At 40.9% G+C, this 25,878-nt stretch overlaps 1 protein-coding gene across 3 annotated transcripts in view; it reads left to right on the top strand.

Annotated features, from left to right (window-relative positions):
* The first annotated feature begins 12,274 nt into the window (after positions 1 to 12,274).
* The window catches only part of LOC137179653 (glutamate receptor 2-like), a 96,783-nt gene continuing 83,179 nt past the window's right edge, over positions 12,275 to 25,878 (top strand). For 2 of the 3 annotated variants that reach the window (XM_067584490.1, XM_067584489.1), the window contains exon 1: positions 12,275 to 12,726. In XM_067584490.1, coding sequence (XP_067440591.1) covers positions 12,657 to 12,726 — 70 coding nt within the window. In that variant the 5' untranslated portion in view covers positions 12,275 to 12,656. The remainder of the gene's footprint in view (positions 12,727 to 25,878) is intronic. The other variant, XM_067584491.1, reaches the window with a different exon arrangement.

Here is a 25,878-nt window from a genome sequence, read left to right as displayed (position 1 = left end):
ATCTTGTGCACAGAATCACAGTGTTATAACAAAAGGACATGCAGAGGTTTTATTCTGAGCTGAAGCTGAATTCACACTGTGTAATATCTGAATGAAAATCGCTGTTCAAAGAAATGACTGATGCATGTAGCAAGTTACCGCATGACTGAAGCAGTAACTTTAGAAAGTCATTGAGTAACTAAACAAATACCCAACCAGGATTTAGATTCTGACAGTAGTAAACCTCCACTAATGAATGCTAATGAATGTTACTGCGGTAACTGACCTCAAGTTTAACTTGGCTCTCATTCTGAATCTGAAAACCCAGAGTTTCCCTCATCTCAGGGTGAACAAACTGAGTTTTCACTAAACCTGCTTTCTGAAACAGGCCCCAGTTTTGTCTGTCTTCGTCTGCCAGTCACCAGAGTCTAGTAAATAAATAATTATTTTCTGTAGTTCCTGTCGCCTGCTTGTTGTTTCTGCATTTGAGTCTTCTTGCCTGCATAACCATGACAGTACGAACTGACCAAGATATGGACCCAGCAGAGCAACGCCTTTTTTCAGAGAAGGTTTCTGAGTTTGATCAGACTGTGGCAAAACTAATTGCCTCTCACTCACATCAGCGTAATCCGCTCCTGGACAGTGTATACTGCAGCAGCAGTAATTTCAAAGAGAGGCTGTGAGTGAGTAATTTTGTTCCCCACCTGGATGTCGTCTGTTAGAAGCCCAATCGTTTCCCACAGACCAGCTCAGTTGACTCTCCTGTAGTCTCCAAGTCTGCACCCTGCCTGTCAATTAGGCTTGGTTTCCTGAGTCTGTAGCCCACCTGTCCTGAGCCGGCTCCAGTCCCAAACTCATTCCGGGAACCCACAGCCAGTCCCGTCAGCTCCTGTCAGCCCACAGTGCCTGTTCAGCAACCATTAGTACCAGCTCCACCAATGCTGGTTCAGGTTCCTGTCCTCACTTTGTTGGTGAGGTTACTGGCAGTTGTTCCTGTTCCCCAGTTTCAGTCAGCAGTCCCCGTTCCATGGTCTCCAGTCCTGAAGTCACTGCACCAACCAGCAACTCCTGCTCAGCCAGTGAAACCTCAGCCTGCAGTTCCTGTTCGGACAGCAACCTCCCGTTCTCCTGTGTTGCAGCAGCCTCTGCTCCCCAGCACCACAGAGTCTTGCCCAGGGATAGAAAGACAGCCCATGGTTTCAAGTTTCCAGCCCAAGCACCAGGCCCAGCAGCCTAGCTACCAGCCTTCTAAATGTGTGCAACAGCAGTCCTAGCCTCCTGTCCCTGCTGACCTGCAGCAAACTCCTGTCCCTGCTGACCTGCAGCAATCTCCTGACCTTGCTGACCTACAGCAACCTTCTGCCCCTGCTGGGCTACAGCAATCTCCTGTTCCTACTGCTCTGCACTCCAGCGGTCTGCCTGTCCTGCACCCTGCCCTTACCTGCAGCCGAATCTTCTGGTGCTGGCTGCCTTTCCTGGCCTCTGTCTTTGTTGCTGACTTCCACAGCGTCCCAGCTTTTGTCGCTGACCACCAGAGTGGCCCAGCCTTCATCACCAACCTCCAAAGTGGTCCAGCCTTTGTCACTGCATGTCTGGTCGTCCTCCTGGTCACCCTCCCGAGTGACACTTTTCCAGCCTTCCAGTCGACGTCCTGAATAACTTTGCCCATCTGTCCTGCCCCATGGTCGCCCTCTGGAGTGGTTCTGCACATGTGGTTGTCCTCCTGCTCGTCCTCAATATTTATATCCTTAATATTTCTATGACTTGTGCCACAGTGTTAACTGGGAGTGTGTGAAAGGGAAGCAGCTGTGGGGGCAGGGAGAGCGTAAGCATCGATCAGAACTGGTTGTCTGATGTGTTGTCCGACCTTGTCAGAAATCAAATTCAAGTTCAAGTTCTTTATTGTTATATGTCATTACCCAAGTATAAGTAGTAATTAGTAGTAGTAACTTTGCTTCTTCCCCATAGTTTTTTTTGTGCTTTCTCATCTCGCAGGAAACCCTGGGTTCTGGGCCGAGCCTTCACGGTCCTTCACAGTCCTGTTGGCATCCTTCCCTGGCTGCTGCTGTATCTCCCCCGACTCCTTTCCCTCTTTCTTTCTCTCTCTCAACTCAACCGGTCAAAGCAGATGGCCGGCCACCAAGAGCCGGGTTCTGCTTGAGGTTTCTACCCGTTAAAGGGGAGTTTTTCCTTACCGCAGTCGCCAAGTGCTTGCTCACTGGGGGAATTGTTGGGTCTCTGTAAATTAAAGAGTATGGTCTTGACCTGCTCTGTGTGAAAAGTGCCTTGAGATGACTTTTGTTGTGATTCGGCGCTATATAAATAAAAATTGATTGATTGATTGATTGATAGTAGTAAAAATCTCGAAAATGCAGTAAGGAAAAAAATAAATGTTTTACACAGTAAAGCAATAGTAACAGATAAGAGTATTAACAACAAGAGTATATAACATGAGTGTATGTATGTAAAGTGCAGTGTGCATGTGTCCTGCCTATAATATATGACTAAATAATAAAATATGAATAATAATACATTTAATTTGTACCGTACTTTTCATTAGTAGTGAATTTCAAAGTGCTATAGCATTAAAAACATACAACACAACATAAAGAGTTAAGATGAAAAAGCCTTCCTGAATAGACAGGTTTTTGGGCTTTTGTTTTTTATTTTTTAAATTCTAGGGTCTGTGCTGCCTTCAGATGGTTAGGAAGGCTGTTCCACAAGCATGGTGCACCAGAGCAGAAGGCTTGATCCCCCATGGCACAGAGCTTGGTACTGGGGGCGTGGAGGAACAAGCTGTGGGCAGATCTGAGGGTACACTTGGAGGTTTATGGTGTGATCAGTTCTGTAGGTAGGAAGGCGCATGTCCACTGATGGATTTGTATGTGAGTAGCAGGACTTCGTAGTCAACCCTGAAGGAGACAGGGAGCCAGTGCAATAAAAACAGAATTGGTGTGATGTGTTCATCAAGATCCTGGCAGTACTGTTCTGAATGTACTGGAGCCTGTGGATGCTCCTGCCAGGGATCCCTATTAAGAGTGCATTGCAGTAGTCCAGTGTTGAGGAGACGAAGGCATGGACAAGTTTCTCTGCATGTGGAGTTTAGAGATGTTTTTGAGATGGTAGAAAGATGTTTTGCATAGATGTCTTATATGGTCATCACCTGCCAAGGCAGCACTTTACGTTGAATAATCCAAAATCTGTAAATTCCTGTAGAGAAGATAGGCAGCACTTTTTATTGTTTAATCCAAAAACAAAAAAACAGAAAAACATGACAAACTCGGGCAAAATGCAGGAAGGTCAAATAAATCACAAAAGCAAGAAGTTGAAGTTCACAGTCAATTTAACACAGAGAAGTGGCAGCCAGTATGCGCCAGCATTCCCTAGTAATGCAGAGTAACCTCTCTCCCACAACACACAGGCACCAAAACAAACCTTGTAATTTTGGTTGTATGTAAAGTGTGTGTGAAGGTGTTCTACCTATAATATATGACTGTATGTATAGTGCAGTGTGGATGTGTCCTACCTATGATATATAAATAAATATCTATATGTGCATAGTTTAAGTGCATGTACAAATATAGTATGTGCTTATGTATGTGTGTGTGACATCACGCAAGCTGCAGGCTGTTGTTCATAACCTTGGTGGCCTGGTGGAAAAAGCTGTCCCAGAGCCTGCTGGTCCAGGCCTTGAGGCTGTGATACTGCTTGCCAGATGGTAGCAGCTGAAACAGTCCATGGTTGGGATGGCTGGGATCTTTAATAATCCTACAGGCCTTCCTGACACATCACCTGTTATATATTGTATATCCTGAATGGAGGGAAGCTCACATCCACTGATGTGCTGGGCTGACCGCACAACCCTCTGCAGTGCTTTGTGGTGGAGTGTGGTGCAGTTACCATACCAGGCAGTGATACATCCAGTGAGGATGCTTTTGGTGGTGCCTCTGTAGAAAGTTAATAGAATCTTGGACCCCATGCCAAACTTCTTCAGCTGCCTCAAGTGAAAGAGCCATTGCTGTGCCTTTTTTACTACATGGCTGGTGTGCTCATCCCAGGTGAGGTCCTCGGTGATGTGGACAACGAGGAACTTGAAGCTGCTGACTGTCTTCACCACAGATCCATTTATGTTGATGTAGTCCGGCTGCCTTCTCTTCTTATTGTGGTACACGATCAGCTCCTCAACATTAAGACAGAGGTTGTTCTGGCACCGCTGCATCAGGTTGTTGATCTGTCCCCTGTAGGCTGTCTCATTATCGTCGGTGATCAGGCCAATCACTGCTGTGTCATCAGCGAACTTATTTAAACTAGGCTGGGGCTGTGTGTAGCCATCCAGGATCCAGATGCACAGGCTTGGATTGAGACCCAAGTCCCTAGCTTGGAGTCGAGTCTGAAGGGAATTATGTTGTTGAATGCTGAACTGTAATCTAAGAACAACATTCTTACACAAGTGTTTCTGTTCTCCAGGTGAGTGAGGGTGGTGTGGAGTGTCGTGGCTATGGCACCATCGGTAGATCTGTCTTGCTGGAAAGCAAATTGGTGAGGTTCCAGTGCGGGTGGAATCATACTGCAGATGAGGTCTTTAAGATGCTTCTCAAAGCACTTACTAATTATGGAGGTGAGGGTAAGAAGACGCCAGTCATTTAAGCATGTTATCTTGCTATTTTTTGGTACTGGAACAATGGTGGATGTCTTGAAGTTGGAGGGGACTACACACAGGGAGAGGGAGAAATTGAAAATGTCAGGGAACACACTTGCCAGCTGCACCGCACACACTCTGATCACATGGCCTGGAATATTCCGTCTGGTCCAGCTGCTTTGCACGTCTTAACTGACTGGATTGTCCTCTGCACATCGGCAATTGCAAGATCTGGAGTGCTAGTCGTGTCGCTAGTGGCTCCCTTCAGGTGGTTGGTGTTAATGATCTCGAAACGTGTATAAAAAGTACTCAGCTCGACTGGGAGGGAGGAAGTGATGTTAGCTGTGCAACTGGGTTTCCCCTTTAAAGTCTGCCGCACACTGCGTGAGTCATTAGCACTTGGCTGTGTTTTGATCTTATCACTGTATTCCCGTTTGGCTGCCATTATCACTCTCCTGAGATCAGCTCGCATGGTACTGTTAATCCATTATTTCTGGTTAGGGTAAACCTGGACTGTGACTGTGGGGACAGCCTGTGATAAAAAAGTGAAGCTTTTGTGTGCCTACACCTTTGTTGTGATTTATTTTTACTGTATAAAACGCTAAAATCTCTTTTAGTTTGCTGTTAGCATGGCGCTAGCATTAGCACATTAGCCCACTACTGTCAACATGTTAGCTAGTTAGCGCTAGCTTGACCTATTCATTTGCACTGATTACATGGACTGATTTGATTATTAAGATTATGCAATTTAAGTGAATATTTATTTTATTGAAGCAGAGGAGCAGAGTTGCTTGTTGACCAGTGCACTTCTGGTATGAACAGCCAGGCTCCTGCTGACGTGAGAATTGACGCTTCACAGCGCTTTCGCTTCTGGTCTGAACCTGGTGTAACTGCATCACTCAGTCACACAGCATTCAGCCGACCAATGGTGTAACTTCATCATTCAGTCAGTTGGTCAGGGAGTCAGGAAGTAAGGGACCAACATGACACGTGTCATCAAGAGTAGCAGCAGCAGGGAGGATGAGGGGAGCCAGGCTGCAGGATCAGGACAGAGATCTCAGGATATTGTTGAGGAGGAACAGGGCCAGGTTATCACAACCCTCCCGGAGGATTGGCAGTGTGGCAACTGGAAAGTCTAGCAAGTTTGGCATGTTGGTGGCCTTTTTAATCTATAGATTTCTTGTAAACTTTTTAGATACTGGTCCTAGCATATGTGTGAAGCCATTACAAAGCAATTCCGTACAGTCTCCCCTTCACAATAAAATAGCCTATACACATTTTGGCTATGGAAAGAAAGCTCTCCTCCGGATTTTCCTGTATCCCCATTGGTACCCGACCAAGTGAAAAATCAAGGCTGGTGGCAAACTTCAAACAAACCAAACCAATCATCTAATTATCCATCTGCCTGCTATTATCAGGGGATACTCATCAATTCCCCAGGCCAGTGACTTCTCGTCACCAAGGAGGCTAGCGGAGATGGGATTGAACACACTTCCATGCAGGCTCATCAACTGGGAGGAAGGGTGCTTGCTGTGCAAATACTTTCAACTATAAAAGGGCAAGGTGGGAAGAATGTGAGGAAAGATCTCAGTTGGAGGTGGGAAGGGTTTGTAGCGAGGGAGGGGTAGATACATGGTATAACTCAATATGAGGTGGTAAGGTCAGTGGCATCTCAATCAATCCCAATGCAAAAAGCAGCAAGTGGAAAGCCATTAGTCCCTTAGTGGAATGATGCCTATAATTCTGTGGTCTGTGCTCAAAATAAGGCATGCAAAAAGCTAAGGTTAACTCCAATTGAACAATATGCTATTGAATACAAAAGACTATGAGCAAAAGCTAGAAGGGTTATAAGAGGCAAAGAGGAATAGCTGGCAGAGCTTTTGCAGTAAATTAGGGCTGCAGACTAGGGTTAGTCAGGTCTGGGGCTTGATTCATCGCATGGCAGGAGCATTTAAACAGGCAAATATCCCAGTCCTCCAACACCATGAAAATATGGCTGTGTGAAGCAAAGATAAAGCAAATATGCTTGGAAAGTAATTTCAGCAAATACATAGTGAGAGTCAGAGAGTGTAGGGGCAGAAAAATAGGAAAAGGAGAGCAGAGATAATCAATAGAGAGTAAGATAAGCTGCAATATAGTCATGACAATTCAGATGCCATTAATGTATGTTTTACAATACAGTTAAATATGGCAGTTAAATTATTGTTATTATTATTATTATTATTATTATTATTATTATTATTAGCATTGGCATCAGCAGTATCAGTAGAATTTAGTGTTGAAAAAGGCACACCACAGGGCAGTGTCCTGTTTCGTTCCTGTTTTTAATATGACGATGATGAATGTTCAGCAAGGTTGAGGTAGACTATGGACTGTCCCTATTTGCTGATGATGGGGCCCTATGGAAAAGGGGTAGGAATCTGCCTTTTAACTTCACTCAAATGCAAAAAGCACTGGACAGTGTAATTGTGTGGGTAAATGAATGGGGATTTAAAATATCTGCCAACAAAACTAAATATGTAATATTTGGTTACAAAAGGAAGAAACCAGATCATTTTGTCACTGTATGGCACTAGTTTCGAGAGAGTTGGGACATCTAAATTCTTAGGTGAATAGTTTGATGAAAAAAGGACCTGGCATACTCGTTGATATTAATAAGTGTGAGAAACTCATAAATGTTTTATGTTGCTTGGCAGGCTCTCACTGGGGGTTGGGAAGACTAACTATGTTCATGATTTACAGGGCTATGATATGCTTGATACTTGAATATGGGTGTTTAGCTTATGGATCTGCAGCGCCATCTGTTATAGCTAGACTGAATGTTTTGCGAGCTAAGGCTCTAGAAGTATGTAGTGGAGCATTCAGTACTTCCCCAGTTCCAGCTCTGTTAATAGTACTGGGTGAAACTCTGCTGGAGTTGAGAAGAATTAAGTTAGCTCTCAATTACTGGGTTAAAATATAACATATTAAGGGGGGGGACAGAATAACAACAATCATAACAACAACGACACAGCAGCAGCCAGGGAAGGATGCCAACAGGACTGTGGAGGACCGCGAAGGCTCGGCCCAGAACCCAGGGTTTCCTGCGAGATGAGAAAGTTAGTGACATGCATTGATATTACATGAATGCATACAGATGGAGAGGAGGAGGAGAGAAGAGCTCAGTGCATCATGGGAAGTCCCCCAGCAGTCTAGGCCTATAGCACCATAACCAAGGGCTGATCCAAGGCGAGCCTGGTCGGCCCTAACTATAAGCTTTATCAAAAAGGAAAGTTTTAAGCCTACTCTTAAACATAGAGAGGGTGTCTGCACCCCGGACCGAATCTGGAAGATGGTTCCACAGGAGAGGAGCCTGATAGCTGAAGGCTCTGCCTCCCATTCTACTTTTGAAGACTGTGGGAACCACCAGTAATCCTGCATTCTGGGAGCGCAGTGTTCTAGTGGGATAATAGGGTACTATGAGCTCTTTAAGATATGATGGTGCCTGACCATTGAGGGCTTTGTAAATTAGGAGAAGGATTTTAAATTCTATTCTAGATTTTACAGGAAGCCAATGTAGCGAAGCTAAAATGGGAGAAATGTGATCACTTTTTCTAGTTTTAGTCAGTACACGTGCAGCTGCATTCTGGACCAGCTGGAGAATCTTTAGAGACTTGTTAGGGCAGCCTGATAATAAGGAATTGCAATAATCCAGCCTAGAAGTAACAAATGCGTGGACTAGTTTTTCTGCATCTTTATGGGACAGGATGTGCCTGATCATGGAACTATTTTGCTTGTTGAATGGTTTATGATACTGAGAGGTCTGACACGGGAATCAAGCAGTCAAAATACACTAAACTTCGGTAACTTTCCATTAGCTGCTGTTCGTTTCTTGCTGAGAAGCTGCCAGCTCCAAAGGATATCTTTAACACCAGGAACTGTTGCACAAACTGATGTCCATTTATACTATTATATCACAGCAATCTCTTGTCAAACATCTGTTTAGCTCTCTGTAGTTTGAGGATTTTATAGCCTTGCTGATAAAAATGTAATTTATAGACATACATTTTTACTATATACATTCAATTGAAAATTTCACACATTTAAATATAATGTTACTGTTTTTTCATATCTCTTCTGTGGTAAATAATACTATATATTTTTTAATAAATGATTCATAACTTCTGGTTGCATGGAATGCAAGTGGCATGAGAAAAATAAATGAGGCATATAATTAACTAAAAGTTCATAACAGATATGATAACATGTGAGTAATTCTTGTGTAAGAATATAAATTTTAACTGAATACTTTGAAAGTAATCTGATAAATCTATATTTTTGTACAGGAATCGTGTTGTGGGGACTGAAACTACATAGTTATGAAAGAGGCCAGAGGTGGTGTGGATCCAGCCCTCAGATACAGCCCATATTTGAGGGAAATAGAATGATTTTCATCTGATCTGAGGCCAGCCTAGATCCAGTATGGAACTGATTCAGATTTAGCCTAAGTCTGCTTTATAAACTTACAGAAGCTCTAGGCAAGATCTGGACCAGATGACTTTTGCTATCTGGGTATACATTGATGGTCAGCTCTTCCACAATATCAAGACAACCGCATGGCTCTAAGACACTATGGAGATGATCATAAGTGATGAACAATAATCATAAGTGATGTAAACTAAGTTTTCTAATTTACACACACACTCACCACCACACACAAACAAACGTACACTGTAATCCTCAGATGAATTTACTTCTTTCCCTCATAGGATGAATCACAATTGTCAAAATGAAAATACTCCCCTGTATTAACTCTTACTTCTCAATGCTGCCTGTCACACCAACAGATAAATGTTTCAAATTTATTAACTCTTTAATCATAAATTTCTATTGGAAAAATAAAAAAAAAACCAAAAATTAAATTATCCACTCTAAACTCTCTCACCTTCCAAGTTGCAGCATAGCCTATTATTTTATGCAGACACGTTTATTCCTTTATTTCATGGCACTGCTTAAAGCCACTTATAATATAAATCTGTCACAGAGCTTACTGTCCCTAATTCATCAGTAGTAGGAGATTATTATAAACCTTATTAACAAATGACTAATTATCTCCATATATATTTGTAAATCCATGCACGGAGACAGTTTTTGGTAAATAACCATTATTGAATAAAATATGACAGAAAACATCAAACAGGTGATAGCGGTGAGTTTACATATTTTGCCTGTTTCATGACATCTTGCCCTGAATCCTTTCATATAAAAGCAATGTCAAAGTTGCTCATTTTGACTGTATCAAATACTTTGAAACAGTGAACCATTTTCATCACAATTGCTTCATATGATTTACTGCTTCAGAAAGCTTTGTTTCTCCCGTCACTACTCTCAACACCTAGCCCAACCTTATTATATACCCTCCCAGTGAGTAATTAGAGTAGACTTAACCATTAGGAAGGGGAGTTTACAATGCACATACACATACTGTATATACAGTAAATTATTTGGCCTAACTGGTATTTACATATGATACGATTCGCCTCATAAATCCATAAACAATTCCACTATTCAATATCTGCATGTGGCTTCCAGAAACACATTTTACACACAAGATCCATAATCCCCTCCTCTGTTACTCACACATGGTACAACCAGGAAATAAAAATACCCTTGAGTTTCACAGAACAACCTTTTGCTACAGGAAACAGGTAAGTAACTCAGGTAAGATAATTTACATTGCAAATGTGTTAGCAGTGCTTAGCATACCATCAAACAATAGATAGCCAGCATGCCTGTTTGTGGTACTGGTTCAACTGCTGATTTATGTTACATGCTTTGTTTAGGACTAACTTCCCTGTCTGCCAAGAACTGCAGACCAACGAATCCTCCTATGTTGTGAAAGGCCAAACATTAATACACACATAGCATGACATTCAACAATATGAGATGGAGGAGTATTTCCATCACAATCCATATTATAAAAATACCTTAATTTCACAACTCTGGTGGGAAGTTATTAAGCTTTTCAGTTCCAACACAGTATAAACACACTCTTATTTGGCACATCCCCGATTTTAAACTTAATGGCATGTTACTTCACTATCACACAAGGGCACAACTGCTCCACAATAATCAGTTCATACCTTTCAAAGACCTCATATAGAAGTATGGAGTTGGGAGACACCAGTTTCTGGAAACTCAAATCCATTATCAAAACCAAAATTAACATAACCTATAACCCACTTGAACCCTAATTGACATAATTCAATTTACAGATCTAAATAAACTAATGAGAAACTATACAAACCCTCAATATTGATCTAACTATTTCTCCCTCCACCGATTTCTGGGTAGGAATAAATAAAAAATATCTTTGCTATGATGACCAATACAAACCTACAGCTAATCCAATACAAACCATTTATAGAAAACACACATTACTCAATATATATATACAAGATGGGACTAGCAAACACAGACACTTGTTCACTGTACACAGTGGACATAACAGATAATTATTTTCATGCACTCTGGGTCTGCCAACCAGTTCACACCCTTCAGTAATCAACTTACTAAACAAGAACAAGAACAGCTCACTCATCTCTGTCACCAAGAAAACAATTCTCCTGTACTGGAAATCAAACGCCTCAATTAATATTTATCACTGGACCACCTTATAGAATACATATCCATGGAAAAAAAAATGCTACTTCCAATGATGATGATGATGATGATGATGATAATAAGAAAGCTTCAAAGGTTCAGCGGTTCAATTTATTCATCCATAACAACATGGATATTACAGTGCTCCTGTCCTAATCAACACTGATTACAAAAATTCAGGAAATAAATACTCACAAAGTAAACCATAGATAAACAAGTAGAATTTAAGAATAACAAGAATCCAAGAACTCTGTAGTACAATAGTTATTGGTAATAATGCTATTCTGGTAATAATGCTATCTTGGCTACGAGGCACATTTTAGCAAGGCAGAAATTAATTACTTAATTGAACCAAGGCTGAATGAAAGATGGCAGGGACCAGGGCAATGATTTTATGGAATTTAAAGAGTAGGTGAACTGAGATGTACAGAAAGAAGCAGGAGAAAGGAAACAGTACATCAAGGCACAGTACTAAATCCAAAAATGAAAGCAAACACAAACAAAGAAGGCCTCAAACAATAACAAACAAGTGGGCGGGGGATGATGTATGCCCACTATTCATAAGTTTAGATCCACCTTTGGAAAGACTACAGGGGAGGGAAAAGTGAAGGGACATTCTATACAAGTGAACTGAGCCTGTGCTTGCCGGATAACAAACAAGAATAATAAATATTATAAAAAGTTATCATTTAGACCCTATGGTTCCTCTCAATTTTTTTTTTTTTTTTTTTTTTAGCATTTTAACCAAATGCTCTCCCCTCTTCATAACCATAAACCTAAGAGAGGCAGCTGATCCATGGTTCTTTTCTTTGTAATGTCTGCTTACAGCATAACCCATGTCTCAAGTCATTATAGCGTGTTCAGTCAGACAAGAATAGTAGAATTACACTTAGACTTAAGAATACAAAATAATGAATAAAAAATAAATCATTAAAATTAATTCAGCTTTACAATGTACATGTATTTAACTGGTGCTTATATTTTTTGTCAGATAAAATTAATCGTTAGATATTTTAAAATGAAATTTTATGTGCTTTCCTTACAGTATGCATGTGTTCCGCTTGAGTTTATTTTAACGTGCTGCAGGCCTGCTTATCAGTTTCCTACAGCCTTCTCTTGGTCTCATAAACGCTGTTTCACGTTCGGTTGTCGGCTGCCCTCGGTTCTCTCTCGTGTCTCATCGGTATTCCTAACCTATTCTCGGCGCGCGCCCCCAGTCCAGCAGCAGCAGCAGCGGCAGCACGCGCACCTCAGGAGACAGGACAGGGCATCTGCAGAGCTCGAGCGAACCTGGAATGACGCCATGAGCTCACACCGTGTGTGATGGAGGTGATGTTTTGGTAGGAACCGCTATCTCAGGCTGCTGTGGCGTCGCGTGAGGAACCTGAACACCACCATGAAGCTGCTGTTTGTAGTGACATTGTTCTTGCGCGAGGCGTTGTGCGGATCTCCGAGCGTCCAGATCGGTAGGAATTTAATTTCTGTCATTGTAACTATCATTCTTATCTTCACCTCTCTCGTTCATCTGGCCGTCTTAATTATTCTCCCTTGTTGTCTTTTCTCGTGCTCCCATTCATCGCTCCCCGTGTCCTCATCCTCCTGATGTGGGCCTGTCTTATCTCTGTCCTCCTTATTCCGCTCTTCATAAGGAGAGGCCTTCTGACTACACAGCGGCTGCTGCAGTGTTCCAGTTATGTCAACATTTTCATTTATATTTGTGTGTGAGCTTATAGGCGCGTACATCTGAGTAGCAGTGCAGTGTGGCGTGTGTGTGTGTGTGTGTGTGTGTGTGTGTGTGTGTGTGTGTGTGTGCGCGCGCGCGCGCGCGAGCACATGCGTGTTTGTCTTGAAGGTGTTAACATGGCACACAGCTCAAGGCAGATAAATCCAACACCATTCAAATCCAGCAGTTCAGACATCTTTCCTGAGCCACATTCCTTGTATGACCATACATGCAAGCACAACTACCCCTGAGAGGATGTGCTGGATTTCAAGCTACAGATCACTGTGTTCAAATACATGAAAACGCTATAATTAGATATACATTAACTAAATATGTTAGAATTATAGTATTGAATTTATTTGGTTATCAAAACAATTTAATCTTACTGATGTGGTGTTTTTTTATGATTTCACATTATCACATTAAGCCTTTCTCTTATTGTCAACAGTTTCATATTAAAAGGCCCAAACCAACAACCAACTGCTGGGAATTGGCTACTCATTATAGAACACAAAGTATATCAATCCACCACTGAAATAGTCCCCACAAAAATGCACTACAGACTACTACTACTGTTTTAGTAATGTTTGCTGAAAAGCAGTGGCCAACTCATGGGTAGACAGGACTACTGGACACATGGCTAGGGGCCAAAGGAGTCATTCGTCCCTGAAGTCAGGGCTCCAGTGACTGATTTTGTGTTGGAAGTCAAACATATTGGTCATGTTTTTATTCTCCTGATGCTGATCTGAGTTCTTTAATAATGAGTTATCTGCCTTTACCAAGTATAATGTAAGAATTGTAGGCCTGCAGGGGCCCCATTTATAAAATTAAACTGTATATTTGTGCACCTTTTTTTCCCCATTATGAACCAATGGGCTCTGGGCTGAGTGCCACAGACAGGGCTGATAAATATTAAGTTGACTAACACATTGTGGATTTTGGTCTCTTTGTGTGGTTTCCGACTTGAGAAAAATATAGACTAACAACAGTCTTATCCTTTAATTACACCTCTGAAAACCTAAAATTAAACTGTTGGGGTGGTCCCATAAACTAAGCAAATTATTTTATTCATTTTTTTCTTTTATCACATGTCAGAGAGAGCCAACAGTCTGCAGGGTTTCATCCCAACCAAAGCCTCCACCGACTGATTGGCATTCCTAGTAAAGGGGAAGAACTCAGAAGTAACATCACAGTTGGAATGGAAACGTGAAGACTTTTGGCTCTGACACATGGTTGGTTTGACTTCCCCAAACCCACAGCATTGTTGTTCATTCAAATCCTTGCCACTTGGGCAGTGGAGATCGCTGATGCACCCCGTTTACTACTGACAGTCAACATACTTTTCTTTTAAACCATGACATTGACTGTTCTAAAACCCAGATAGTTTTTTTTTTGCCTACACCTAACCAAACTTTAACCATGGTGGTAGCGGATAATTAAAACTGTCATAAAGATGTCACATGTAATATTTTTAGAAGACAATGTCAAACAACATATTTTGTCATAAGTTTAGAGGATCTTTTAATTGTGTGGTGTTGTATAGCTGTTTGGATCTAGGGGCTGATGGCTTACCCTTTGTTGGAAGTACACAGAAACCCCTGATGGTCAATATTGTTTCACACACTGGAATCCATATTTCAGGCATCTTACAGGTCTATAGAACCATGTCCACAGCACTCTGTTAAAGAAATGAACATTTTGGAAAATACACTTAACTGCTTCCTTTCCGGGAGTGATATGAGAAGACCGATGTCAGTCACGTGTCTGTGTGTTTAATCATGGTTTGGAGTTTATTTTAATACAATACTCACATGCCATATGTACACTGAGAGAATTATGGGTCGCTGTAATCATTCCTCTAAAATGGCTGTGAAGTGATTCCTTCATAGAACGATTACACTGCGAGAAACTGTTATGTATAAAAATGCATTCTTAAATTAAGCCAAAGCTAATATGTAGCTCCAGCAGTCTCAATTAAGCAAATCAAGTCGATGTCTTCATCCTGGTAATTGCGTGTAGGTAAATTGCAACTAACAAGACATATCCCTTTTATGTCACACCTCTGTTCATCTCCCTCCACTTGCTCCCAGTGGCGGCTCGCATCAAGTTCAAAGCTTTGATGCTTGCCTTAAAGGCAACAAATGGAATTGCACCTACCTACACTGAGTCACTCATCAGGCTGTTTGTCCTCTCCCGACCACTCCGGTCTGCAAATGAACGATGTCTGGTAATATCTTTGCTGCCTGATATGAAATCACCATCCAGACTGTTCTTGTTTGTGGTTCCAAGATGGTGGAATGAGCTACACAGCTACATACAGTCTGCTGACTCCCTTGGTGCATTGAAGAAATGCCTCAAAACTCAGCTCTTCCATGAACTCCTCAACACTTGAGCCCCCTAACCTTTTAGCACTTTAATTGTCGCTCTTCTTTCATGTTATTTATGGTATTTCTGATGCACTTGTCTACTTCCAGTTGTTTCTTACTTCAATAATTATATATTGAAAATAAACCTGTCTAGCGCTCTTTCTCATTGCACTTGTACCTGGTCAGCTCCTTCAGAATTTCTACCACAGCTCTTTCAAAATAACTGTCCTCTGCTTGATTGTCAAGAAGTGTCTGCCAAATGACAAAATGCAAATGCAAATATCCCAGTAACTTTGGAAGTTACCCTCTAGATTTGCCTCACTCAGACTGCTGAAGCTGTGGCTGAACTTCAGATGCATTTTTACAAAGAAGAGGACTAACAATGATCTTTCATTTCCCTATTGTTTTGATCTGATTTTTAGGTACAATGGTGTTGGAACCCTGTTCTATTTTGTACATGCTACACCTTCTAACAGGCTTCACTTTTGGTTTACCCTATTGAGGTTTCACCTCGGCACCCTGAGACAGAGCTTTGCACTCACCACCCATCAGAAGGTAGCAAACACACTCTATTGACCTTAAACAGCCCACCCATTTTCTGGCCTGTTCCATTTTAAATTTTGTCTCTTAACTTCCTGTTGCTGGCCATAGCAAAAACAAGTAAAAAGTTGCTGTCCTGATCGGCACAGCCTAATATACATTTCTCAAAGTTGGGAACACACATCCACATATTTGAGAAGGTCATATGGCCTGACATGACCACATCCACCAAAGATATTGGATTAAAAAGACAATCTTCGCCACAAATTTATGTTTAAAGTTACCTAGCTTACAGCTAGCTGAGCTAGCTTACTTTGTGTTCTAGCTTGTGAGCATTGTGTGTCTTTTTCACAAAGTAAGTCTATGGGAAAAAGTCTTTTTGGGCCCAATAGCATCATGTAGCATTGTAATAACAAGGTTTGGCCACTTTGTCAAATTGGCTTCAGAGCCCATCGCTCTTCCTGGGGACTTGGCTCTGATGCTAAGGTATCCGTACAATCATGCAGATTATTTAGTTATTACCATTATCCGCGTTCTTCACAATCACCTAGCCAGATTGTTTTTTAACTTTATTGGTCTGTTATCTAAAATATCAATATAAATTAAATCATCTTTCGACCCAACTATGTAATATTTTATTGATGATCTAAGTTATAATTAGTTTGTTACATAATAAAAAGCCCATGCCACAGAAAAGTGCACTGTGCGTAATAATGCAACTAACCTAATAAGTTAGCACTGTGCACTTGTTTTGGGAAGAAATATGTACTAACACGTTTTGAACGGCCACACTCGCACACCTTTTGTTATATCATATTGTTACAAACATGTATTAAAACAAAAATACCAACACATTCTGACTAGTCACCATGACTATTTTAACAGTAACATGGGCAGCTGATCCCAGTGTTGTGTAGGAGAAATTACCTAATTAGTGGTACTTTTCAAAATAGTAATTGATGATTCTCAGACTGCTGTAGAATAAAGTCTCTTTCAGCTCTGTCAATCTCTCAAGCTGTATGTTATTTTATAAAATAGGTAAGATATTTGCTTAAATGTAGGCACAAGGTGACCACAAGCATCAGATGTCAATGTACGCAAAGCAACATATCTCCACTTCCGGTGCAAACAGGAATTTAACAGGTAAAATTAGAGTCATAGCGCTTCCTTGTTGTAATTTTAAGGTCAATAAAGCCCCAGCGCATCCATTGTTTGTCTCCCTTTTTCACTCAGCTACCTTGAATACAGAATATCCTCTTAAAAGTAGCCCATTTATCGTTACTTATTCAGCCTGCTCGCCCCCTCCACTCTCCCCAGCACTTGAGAATTGCGGACGGTGGCTAACTAGTTGCGGTACCAGTATGACGACCAAGATGACTGGTGCATCTGTGAGAAGGTTCCCACGTTCCCACTGCCTCTTCCACAAAATATTGTACACTTCTGTTCACTGCTAGGCTACTGCTGCTCTGGACGCATTGTGACTTGCTAGTGCTTGCTATCCGGCTTACCACTAACTAGCAACACTGCTTCCCTGGCCCTCCCTTGGCTGGCTGGCTTGATCTTGGTCAAGGTAGTCACTTTGGTTGATATTTACTGCTTGCAACGTCACATCTGAAGCAGAGGCCTCATATCGCCCTATATGGGTGGCTTCTCCTCTACTCATCTTATCACAGCCCTATGGCTGAGTTTTTTTTTTACCAAGATTGGTTATACCAGCCCCCATAACTCGGGCAGCCCCGCTCTGCCTTGCTCACCAATCACCCTGCATAAAACTGGCGTTTCACATGGATATGAAGCAGCCCTTTCCCTGGTTTGACAAGATGCTGAGAAGGGGGTACGTTCTTCTATTCTAGGAAGGAAATGAGTAAAGGAGCCGTGACTGCACTTCCTCATATGGAGGCGCATAGGGGTTTTTTGTTCCTTAGATTTTTCTGGCTCATATTCATTCTGGGACATACATGGCTGACAGTGGAAAGTGGATCTGCCAAAGCATTTGAACTGCTTTGTCAGGAAACAGGTTTTTGCATTCTGTAACATCTGCTGATGCCCCCACCATACAACTGGATGACTGCCACAGATGTGACAGAAGCATATATTCATGTCTACTGCTTCATCAAAGGAAAGAATGTTTTCCAAGTGTGTAGAAACTGTGCCTTAACCCTCTGAGAGACCGGAGCATGATGACAGACTGCCCCATCTCTTCATGAAGCAAAAGCCCACACGTCTCTGGTGGTTCGATGTCAAGTGTCTGGATGCTTTCCAGCCAAGCCAGTGAATTTCTTTTTCTTTCTCATCTTGTTCTCTGCCTGATTCATGCTTTAGGCTGCATTCAGACCGAAAACAGCCCTGTGTTAAAACATTGCAAGGGGCTGCGTTGGTGGGGGCACGTTGTTTAGGTACTGGCGAGACAATGTGCTTGTCATCATCATAGTGGTGGCACCAGAGCGCCCAGGCGCCAGTTAGTCCCCAGACCTGATTCAGATGATGGCAGACAGTGCCTCATGGCTTGGGAGAAGTTGAGTATCTTGTGCCTCCAAGTCACCATAGTTTTCACAGTCCAAAATGCATGGGCCTCCTTGATGTGTGTTCACGGACTGCTGTGGGGGCAGTGCCCTCAACCCGTGTTCATGCCTGCTGCAGGATATACATTCGTTTCTGCAGGGTCTGTAATTTATTTAATTATAAATTACATTTATATTTAGTTTAGTCAGAAAAAGATTAAGAAGCATGTGCTCAATTGTTAAAAATAAATAAATAATATGTGAGGTGAAAGCGGCTTTCTTTCTGAAGGGCATGGTGAGGTCTGGTTAGTGACACTTCATGTCCGTGACATATTCTACAGATATAGACATTGAAACCGTAGTGAAAGGTTGTTGCTGGCATGATGTTAATATGACTACAACAGATCATCTTCTCTATCTATTTTTGCTAAGAATGGCACGCGTCACGCCGAAAAAATAGCCGAGACCCCCAATCTCTAGTGAGGTGCGCGTCTCACGGGGGCTGTGTGGCTGTTCTAATCTGTTAACATGGGAAATGAAAAGCAAGAGGTTCCATGATGCACATGCGCTGCTCACGCAGGCTGTGTGTCTCAGGTGTTAGTCCTTTCCTCTGCCAAAAAATCAAGGGATCTGTGCCTTGTATGTGCACTCCTCATGCATGTTTACAAGGATAGGGGTGCAGTGGAACTGCAATTTAACTCAAAATCATTCATTCATTTTTTTCCACAATAACAGCAATCATAACAATAACAATAACAATAACAGCAGCAATAGCCAGGGAAGGACACCAACAGGACCACAAAGGACCACGAAGGCTTGTCCTGCATCCCAGGGTTTTCTGTGAGATGAGAAAGCACAAAAAACTCTGGGGAAGAAGCCAAGTTAGTAACATTCATTGATGGTACATGAATGCATAAAGATGGAGAGGAGGAGGAGGAGAGAGGAGCTCGCTGCATCATGGGAAGTCCCCTGGTAGTCTAGATCTATAGCAGCATAACTAAGGGCGGATCCAAGGCGAGCCTGGCTGGCCCTAACTATAAACTTTATCAAAAATGAAAGTTTTAAGCCTACTCTTAAACGTAGAGAGGGTGTCTGCTCCCCAAGCCGAATTTGGATGGTGGTTCCACAGGAGAGGAGTCTGATAGCTGAAGGCTCTGCCTCCCATTCTACTTTTGAAGACTGTAGGAACCACCAGTAAGCCTGCATTCTGGGAGCGCAGTGTTCTAGTGGGGTAATAAGGTACTATGAGCTCTTTAAGATATGATGGTGCCTGACCATTAAGGGCTTTGTAAGTTAGGAGAAGGATTTTAAATTCTATTCTAGATTTTACTGGAAGCCAATGTAGTGAAGCTAAAATGGGAGAAATATGATCTCTCTTTCTAGTTTTTGTTAGTACATGTGCAGCTGCATTCTGGACCAGCTGGAGAGTCTTTAGAGACTTGTTAGGGCAACCTGATCGTAAGGAATTGCATTAATCCAGCCTAGAAGTAACAAATGTGTGAACTAGTTTTTCTGCATCTTTTTGGGACAGGATGTGCCTGATTTTTGCAATATTACGTAAGTGAAAAAAGGCAGTCCTTGACATTTGATTTATGTGGGAGTTAAAGGACATATCCTGGTCAAAGATAACTCCCATATTCCTTAGCTGGAGGCCAGGGTAATGCCATCTAGAGTGGCTATATCATTAAATATTGTGTTTCTAAGGTGTTTAGGGCCAAGCACTATAACTTCAGTTTTATCTGAGTTTAGCAGTAGAAAATTGCAGGTCATCCAGGTCTTAATGTCCTTAAGGCATGCTTAGAGTTTGTTTAACTGATTGGTTTCATCAGGCTTCATTGATAAATATAATTGGGTATCAACTGCATAACAATGAAAATTTATGGAGTGTTTCCTAATAATATCACCTAACGGAAGCATATATAAGGTGAATAGTAGTGGTCCAAGTACAGAACCTTGTGGAAGTCCGTGTCTAACTTTTGCCCTCATGGAGGATTCATCATTAATGTGTACAAACTGAAATGGGTCTGATTTAAACCAGCTTAATGCAGTTCCTTTAATGCCAATTAAATGTTCCAGTCTCTGTTATAGGATGTGATGGTCAATTGTGTCGATTGCGGCACTAAGATCTAACAAGACGCTCTAAATCCTGACTGAAAATCCTCAAATAAACTATTTTTATGTAGGAAGTCACATAACTGATTAGAGACTGCTTTCTCAAGGATCTAGAGAGATAGAGATAAAGGGAAGATTAGATATAGGTCTATAGTTGGCTAAAATGCCTGAATCAAGAGAAGGCTTCTTAAGAAGAGGTTTAATTACAGCTACTTTAAAGGATTGTGGTACGTAGCCTGTTACTAAAGACAGATTGATCATATGTAGTAAAGAAATGCTAACTAAGGGTAAAACTTCCTTAAGCAGCCTAGTTGGAATGGGGTCTGAGAGACAGAGTGATGGTTTAGCTGAACAAATCATTGAAGTTAGTTCAGGAAAGTCAACTGGAGAAAAACAGTCTAAATATATGTCAGGTTTTACAGCTGTTTCTCAGGTTCCTGTGTTTGGGGATAGATCTGTGCCTGTTTAGGGAAGGAGGTAGTGAATTTTGTGTCTAATAGTTAGAATGTTATCATTAAAGAAGCTCATAAAGTCGTTACTACTGAGAACTATAGAAGTGTCAGCACATAGCCGTAGCTCTGCTGTTTATTGTGCTTTATGTTACCGTCATCAGCCCTGTATATTCCACTTCTAGTATGTGCTTTTGGTGGCTACGTGAACCGTATTTCCGTATATAGGCTCTACTTGGGTGGCCAACCCAGGTAGATTAAGACCTGCTCAGGTAGATAAAATACAAATTCCAATTTTTTTTCAATCAAGACGCCAATTGTCATTTCACCATGCACACAGGCCAGCACACAAATGCTGCCAAGAATAAATATCACAACACTGCTAACTGTAGCCTCAGTTTGTGCCTCTCACAGAGCTGCTGGTACAGTTAGTAAGTCTGATAAGAGACAACAGAGAGGCGACATTGTGCTAATAACCCAAAGGGCTGACGAGTGACAACAGAAGGCTAAACATTAATATGATAAACAGCAGGGCTCCTGCTATGTCCTGACACTCTTCCACAGACAAAGACACACCGGAGAGCCTCTCGTAGAGCCACTAACTAAGCCACAACCAAGATACCACACAGGAACTTTTACAGTGCGCCATGAATGTGCTTCTACTGACTGTCAAAGCTCTAGCGGACTCTCTGTGTTTCCAGCGTGGACAAGGAGAGTATGACAGCAGGAGCTGCTCATGGCTGGTTATTTTACTTGCATTTCTACTTTGTCACCTACAATTTGCTGTCCATCTGACTGTCACCAATCTGTTCAGCGCCTCCACAAGGAGGCAGGGGTAGTGGTGCTCTGGTGGTGGTGAGTCAAAGTAGCTGAATCTGTTCTGAGTGATCCTATATTTTAAAAATATGTATCAATACTTGCAATATTGATTTTTTTTGTCCCACCCCTAATACAGACAGGTGTTAGAAATGTATTTTTCCAAAGCAAGAAAAATTTAATGTTCCAGTAAGCGACACCAACTGTGCAAATAGGCACATGACAAAAGGCTAAGGAGAACAACTCTGGACCAAAAGCAGAGTTAAAGTGTTTTGATCTCTTGAATATATTTTGAAAATGTGAAATGTATTTTATTATTTGAATAGTTATTTATTTTTTAATAGATTATTTTTAATAATTTATGTTGGCGTATAGTTATTTTAACATGTTCATCAAAAAGCAGAGTTAAAGTCTGTTTTGTTCTTTAATATACTTTGAAAATCTAATTTATTTTAATATCTAAATAGTTACTTATTTCTTAATAGTTATTTATGTTGGCATATAGTTGTTTATTTTGAGTAGCTGTTTGTTTGCAATAAACCATTATTTTCCCACTCATTATTCATAAACCTTTGTTTTGACTAGTTTATTACTGAACTTGCCATCACACACCGTGCCACCTACCACAAAGTAAATTCTCAACCTGTGGGAAACACTGGTGTAAAAAAAAATTTCCATTATAATATAATAGATTTGTTCTGCATTTTGGTAAATATGCATATTCACTTCTGGTGATTCTCTGACTTCTTCTAATGTCATCATATGGTCAAATTTTTAATTGTCTTATATTTATGATTCATGACCAAATACCTGCAAAATTAATTACATTCCATTCAGCCTCAGCAGCTTGTGTGTTGTGCTGATTAGCATGTTAGCAGGTTAATAAGTTCAACTAAGATGGTGAATATAAACATACCTGCAAAACATCGGAATGTTAGCATGAGGCTGTATTCAGACCAAATCAGGCATTGCAGCAAAAACGCCAGTCCTCCCACTCATTTGAATGGGGGTAGTGTGTTTAGACTGCAGGGGCTTTGGCCACAACAGTGCTCCACTGGCCTGAGGCGAGAAAGTTGATCCAGAGTCAACTTTTGGAGAATTGCTGTTGGCTTCCCAACTCATTTTAAAAAAGATGAGAAAAAGAGAGAGAGAGAACTGAGACCACCAGCAAGTGAGTTAGGGAGAGTTGCTGTGGTCAAGCGAGCTAGAGAGTGAATGCAGAGAGGGAGTGCTGGTAGTGAGAAAGCTAGTGAATCAGATCAATACAACATTATAATAAAACACAACTTTCCAATTGTTTCACAGCGGTTATGCTCTAGAACACAAATAAACACGCCCATACCTCCGCTCAACCCTGTGGTGGTGCGCTGCAACATCTGATTTGGTTTGATACATCCTTATCATTGTGAGCATGTTTGCATGCCTACATAAGCATTTAGCTCAAAGCATCACTGTACGTATATAGCCTCACAGAGTTGCTAACATGGCTGTAGACTCTTAGTGTTGTTTTTATTGTTAATTGTATATGTTTGGACTGTTGGTTGAACAAAATAATTGAATTTGTTATCTTGAGTTCTGGGAAAAAGATGGGCATTTTTCACTATTTTCTGATATTTTATAGACAAGACAGTTAACTTATTAAATTAAAATTTGGCAGTATTATCTGTTAAGTGTTTTAATATTTTTTTTAAATAAAGGAGCTGAATATATTAAATTTATTTTGACTTTCTATCCACAGAAGCTTTAGAGAGCAGAGGTCCTGCTTCCCTCCAGGGCTTATTTGTGTTGCACTAGCCTCTGCTCCATAATTTATTTTTCCATAGAGTTTCTTCAATCTGCCATTCTGAATAGCTGAAAAATGATACTTGTGTAATTTGTTCATATTCTAAGCTACATGGTATCTACTATTTATTAGAACTTGCTAATACATTTTTTTGCATTCGACAACTGCAAGTGCCATCAAATTTCATAGGATTAATAGTACAGTAGTAGATTTCAATTAATCTAGAATATTTACAGAAACCCTGAATATCATGGTTCAGCATTTCAGAAAAACTGATAAAAGAAATGCAAAAATACATTTTGGAAAAGAGGCTAGCCCTGAAGTGGGGCAGAACTTTTGATCTCCATGGCAACAAGGCAACCCTTCACTAAGTACATGTGCCAGGCCTGGGCTGGCAATATACTTTTGGCTGGTTAGCAACAGTGGAGTCCGTGACTGAGTAGTTTACTTGACTCCCACATCATTATTGCACAACTGTTGGAGGTAGGGGTGCAACTGATCACAAAACTCACGGTTTGGATCATATCACGGATTTGAGTCATGGATCAGAGTATTTTTCAGATCAGCAAAAAAAAAAAGACTTTGCTTTCCATATATTCTGTAAAACACTTACAGCAAAGAACTTTTGCCCATGGTCTTAAATTAAAACAACATTCAAGATGTCCAATGTTTAAAAAAATCTTAAGATATATAACATATTAAAGCTCAATTGTTAAATTAAATTGCAATATGAGGCATGGTACCTTTCTCCTTTAAACATGGTAGTGAATGAAACTTCATCAAAACTTGATGATAACTTACAAATATGAACACACGTCTTATCCTGCAGCTTAGCTTGTGGAATGAGCCACCAAACAAACATTCACAAAACATGTTTTGGGCAACATTATTCGGCATGTCACGCCAAGGGCGTACATGAAAACTAAAAAGCTTCGCAATTTAGCATGGCAAACATTAGATGTCACCTACCAAATTTGAAGTCGCTCAGGTGAAATCTCTCGGAGGAGTTTCTTAAAATAACACCTGTCAATGGCTTCACTCAAGTTTTAACCATTTTTTTTACATGTTTCTTAAAGTTCAAATTTGGATCCAGTGTCACACCAAGATATTTAAAATCAGTGACTATGTTAAGCCTTTCACCTTTGATGAGAATATCAGCCTTGGGAGGTTGTACCATGGTACCCTTACCAACATACCCTTTGTCTTGTTTACATTTAGACTCAGACATGATTGAGCAAGCCAATGCGTGATCCTTTCCAATGCAATTGTTAGCTTATCAGCAGCTAACTCAGCTGTTTCTGCATGTGTATACACGACAGTGTCATCTGCATACATTTGCAGTTCTACATAATGACACTGTTGAGGGAGATCATTAATATATAGGCTAAATAAAAGTCGACCTAACACTGACCTTTGTGGAACACCCATTGTGCACTTCATGTTACTGGATAGTGCATCACAAACTTTAACACATTGTATCCTATTAGACAAATATGAAGACATCCATGTCAGTGCTCTAGATGAGAAGTTAAATTAAGAGAGTTTCGATATTAAAACATCATGATTGACTGTGTCAAATGCTTTACAGAGATCTAAAAATACAGCACCAACTACTCCTCCTTTATCAAGTTTTAATTTGCTCTATTAAGTGCAAGGTTGCAGTCTCGGTGGAATGATTTGCTCTAAAGCCAAATTGCATACAATATAGACCAAAAATGCCTGTGTTAAGAAATGTTGTCAGTAGTTTAATGACAAATTTTTCAGTAACCTTTGAGAGTACTTGCAGTATACTTATTGGTCTGTGGTTACTGGCTTCAAGGCGGTCTCCAGATTTTAAAATAGGCGTGACAATGGAACATTTCCTGTCATGAGGAAAGGAGCTGTGTTTAAAAGACAAGTTAATTAAATGAGCAATGGGGGGAGTTGAAATATCTTTGTGTGATTTAACAAACATGGTGTGAAATTGGAAAGCATCTCTACTTTTGGAGCTTTTTAAGGAGCTGATGATTTTGTTTACTTGTAACTCATTAGTCTCTACGTTCTCCGGCCCTAATAAACTTAACATAAACAATAGGTTCCTCGCGCTTTCAGCACCAGGGGCTGCTGAATCCCTCCACTTTCTTGCTCAGGCCCTGATACGTTCTGATAAGTTCTCTTTCAAACATTCCAAGATATGAATAGAGTAATGTTCTTGCAACTGCATTTATAACCTTTTTTTTCAGCCATATACTAAGTTTTGACCTAGTCTTGTTATTTTATTTATCAGCATACAGAGTCAGCCAAACTAAAAATTTAGAATGCTCCAGTGTGTGGGCCAGAATTGGATCA

Source organism: Thunnus thynnus, chromosome 3, assembly GCF_963924715.1.
Source record: "Thunnus thynnus chromosome 3, fThuThy2.1, whole genome shotgun sequence".
Classification (NCBI taxonomy): Eukaryota; Metazoa; Chordata; class Actinopteri; order Scombriformes; family Scombridae; genus Thunnus; species Thunnus thynnus.
Note: the sequence above shows the minus strand (reverse complement) of the source record. Positions and strands in the feature narration are given on the sequence as shown.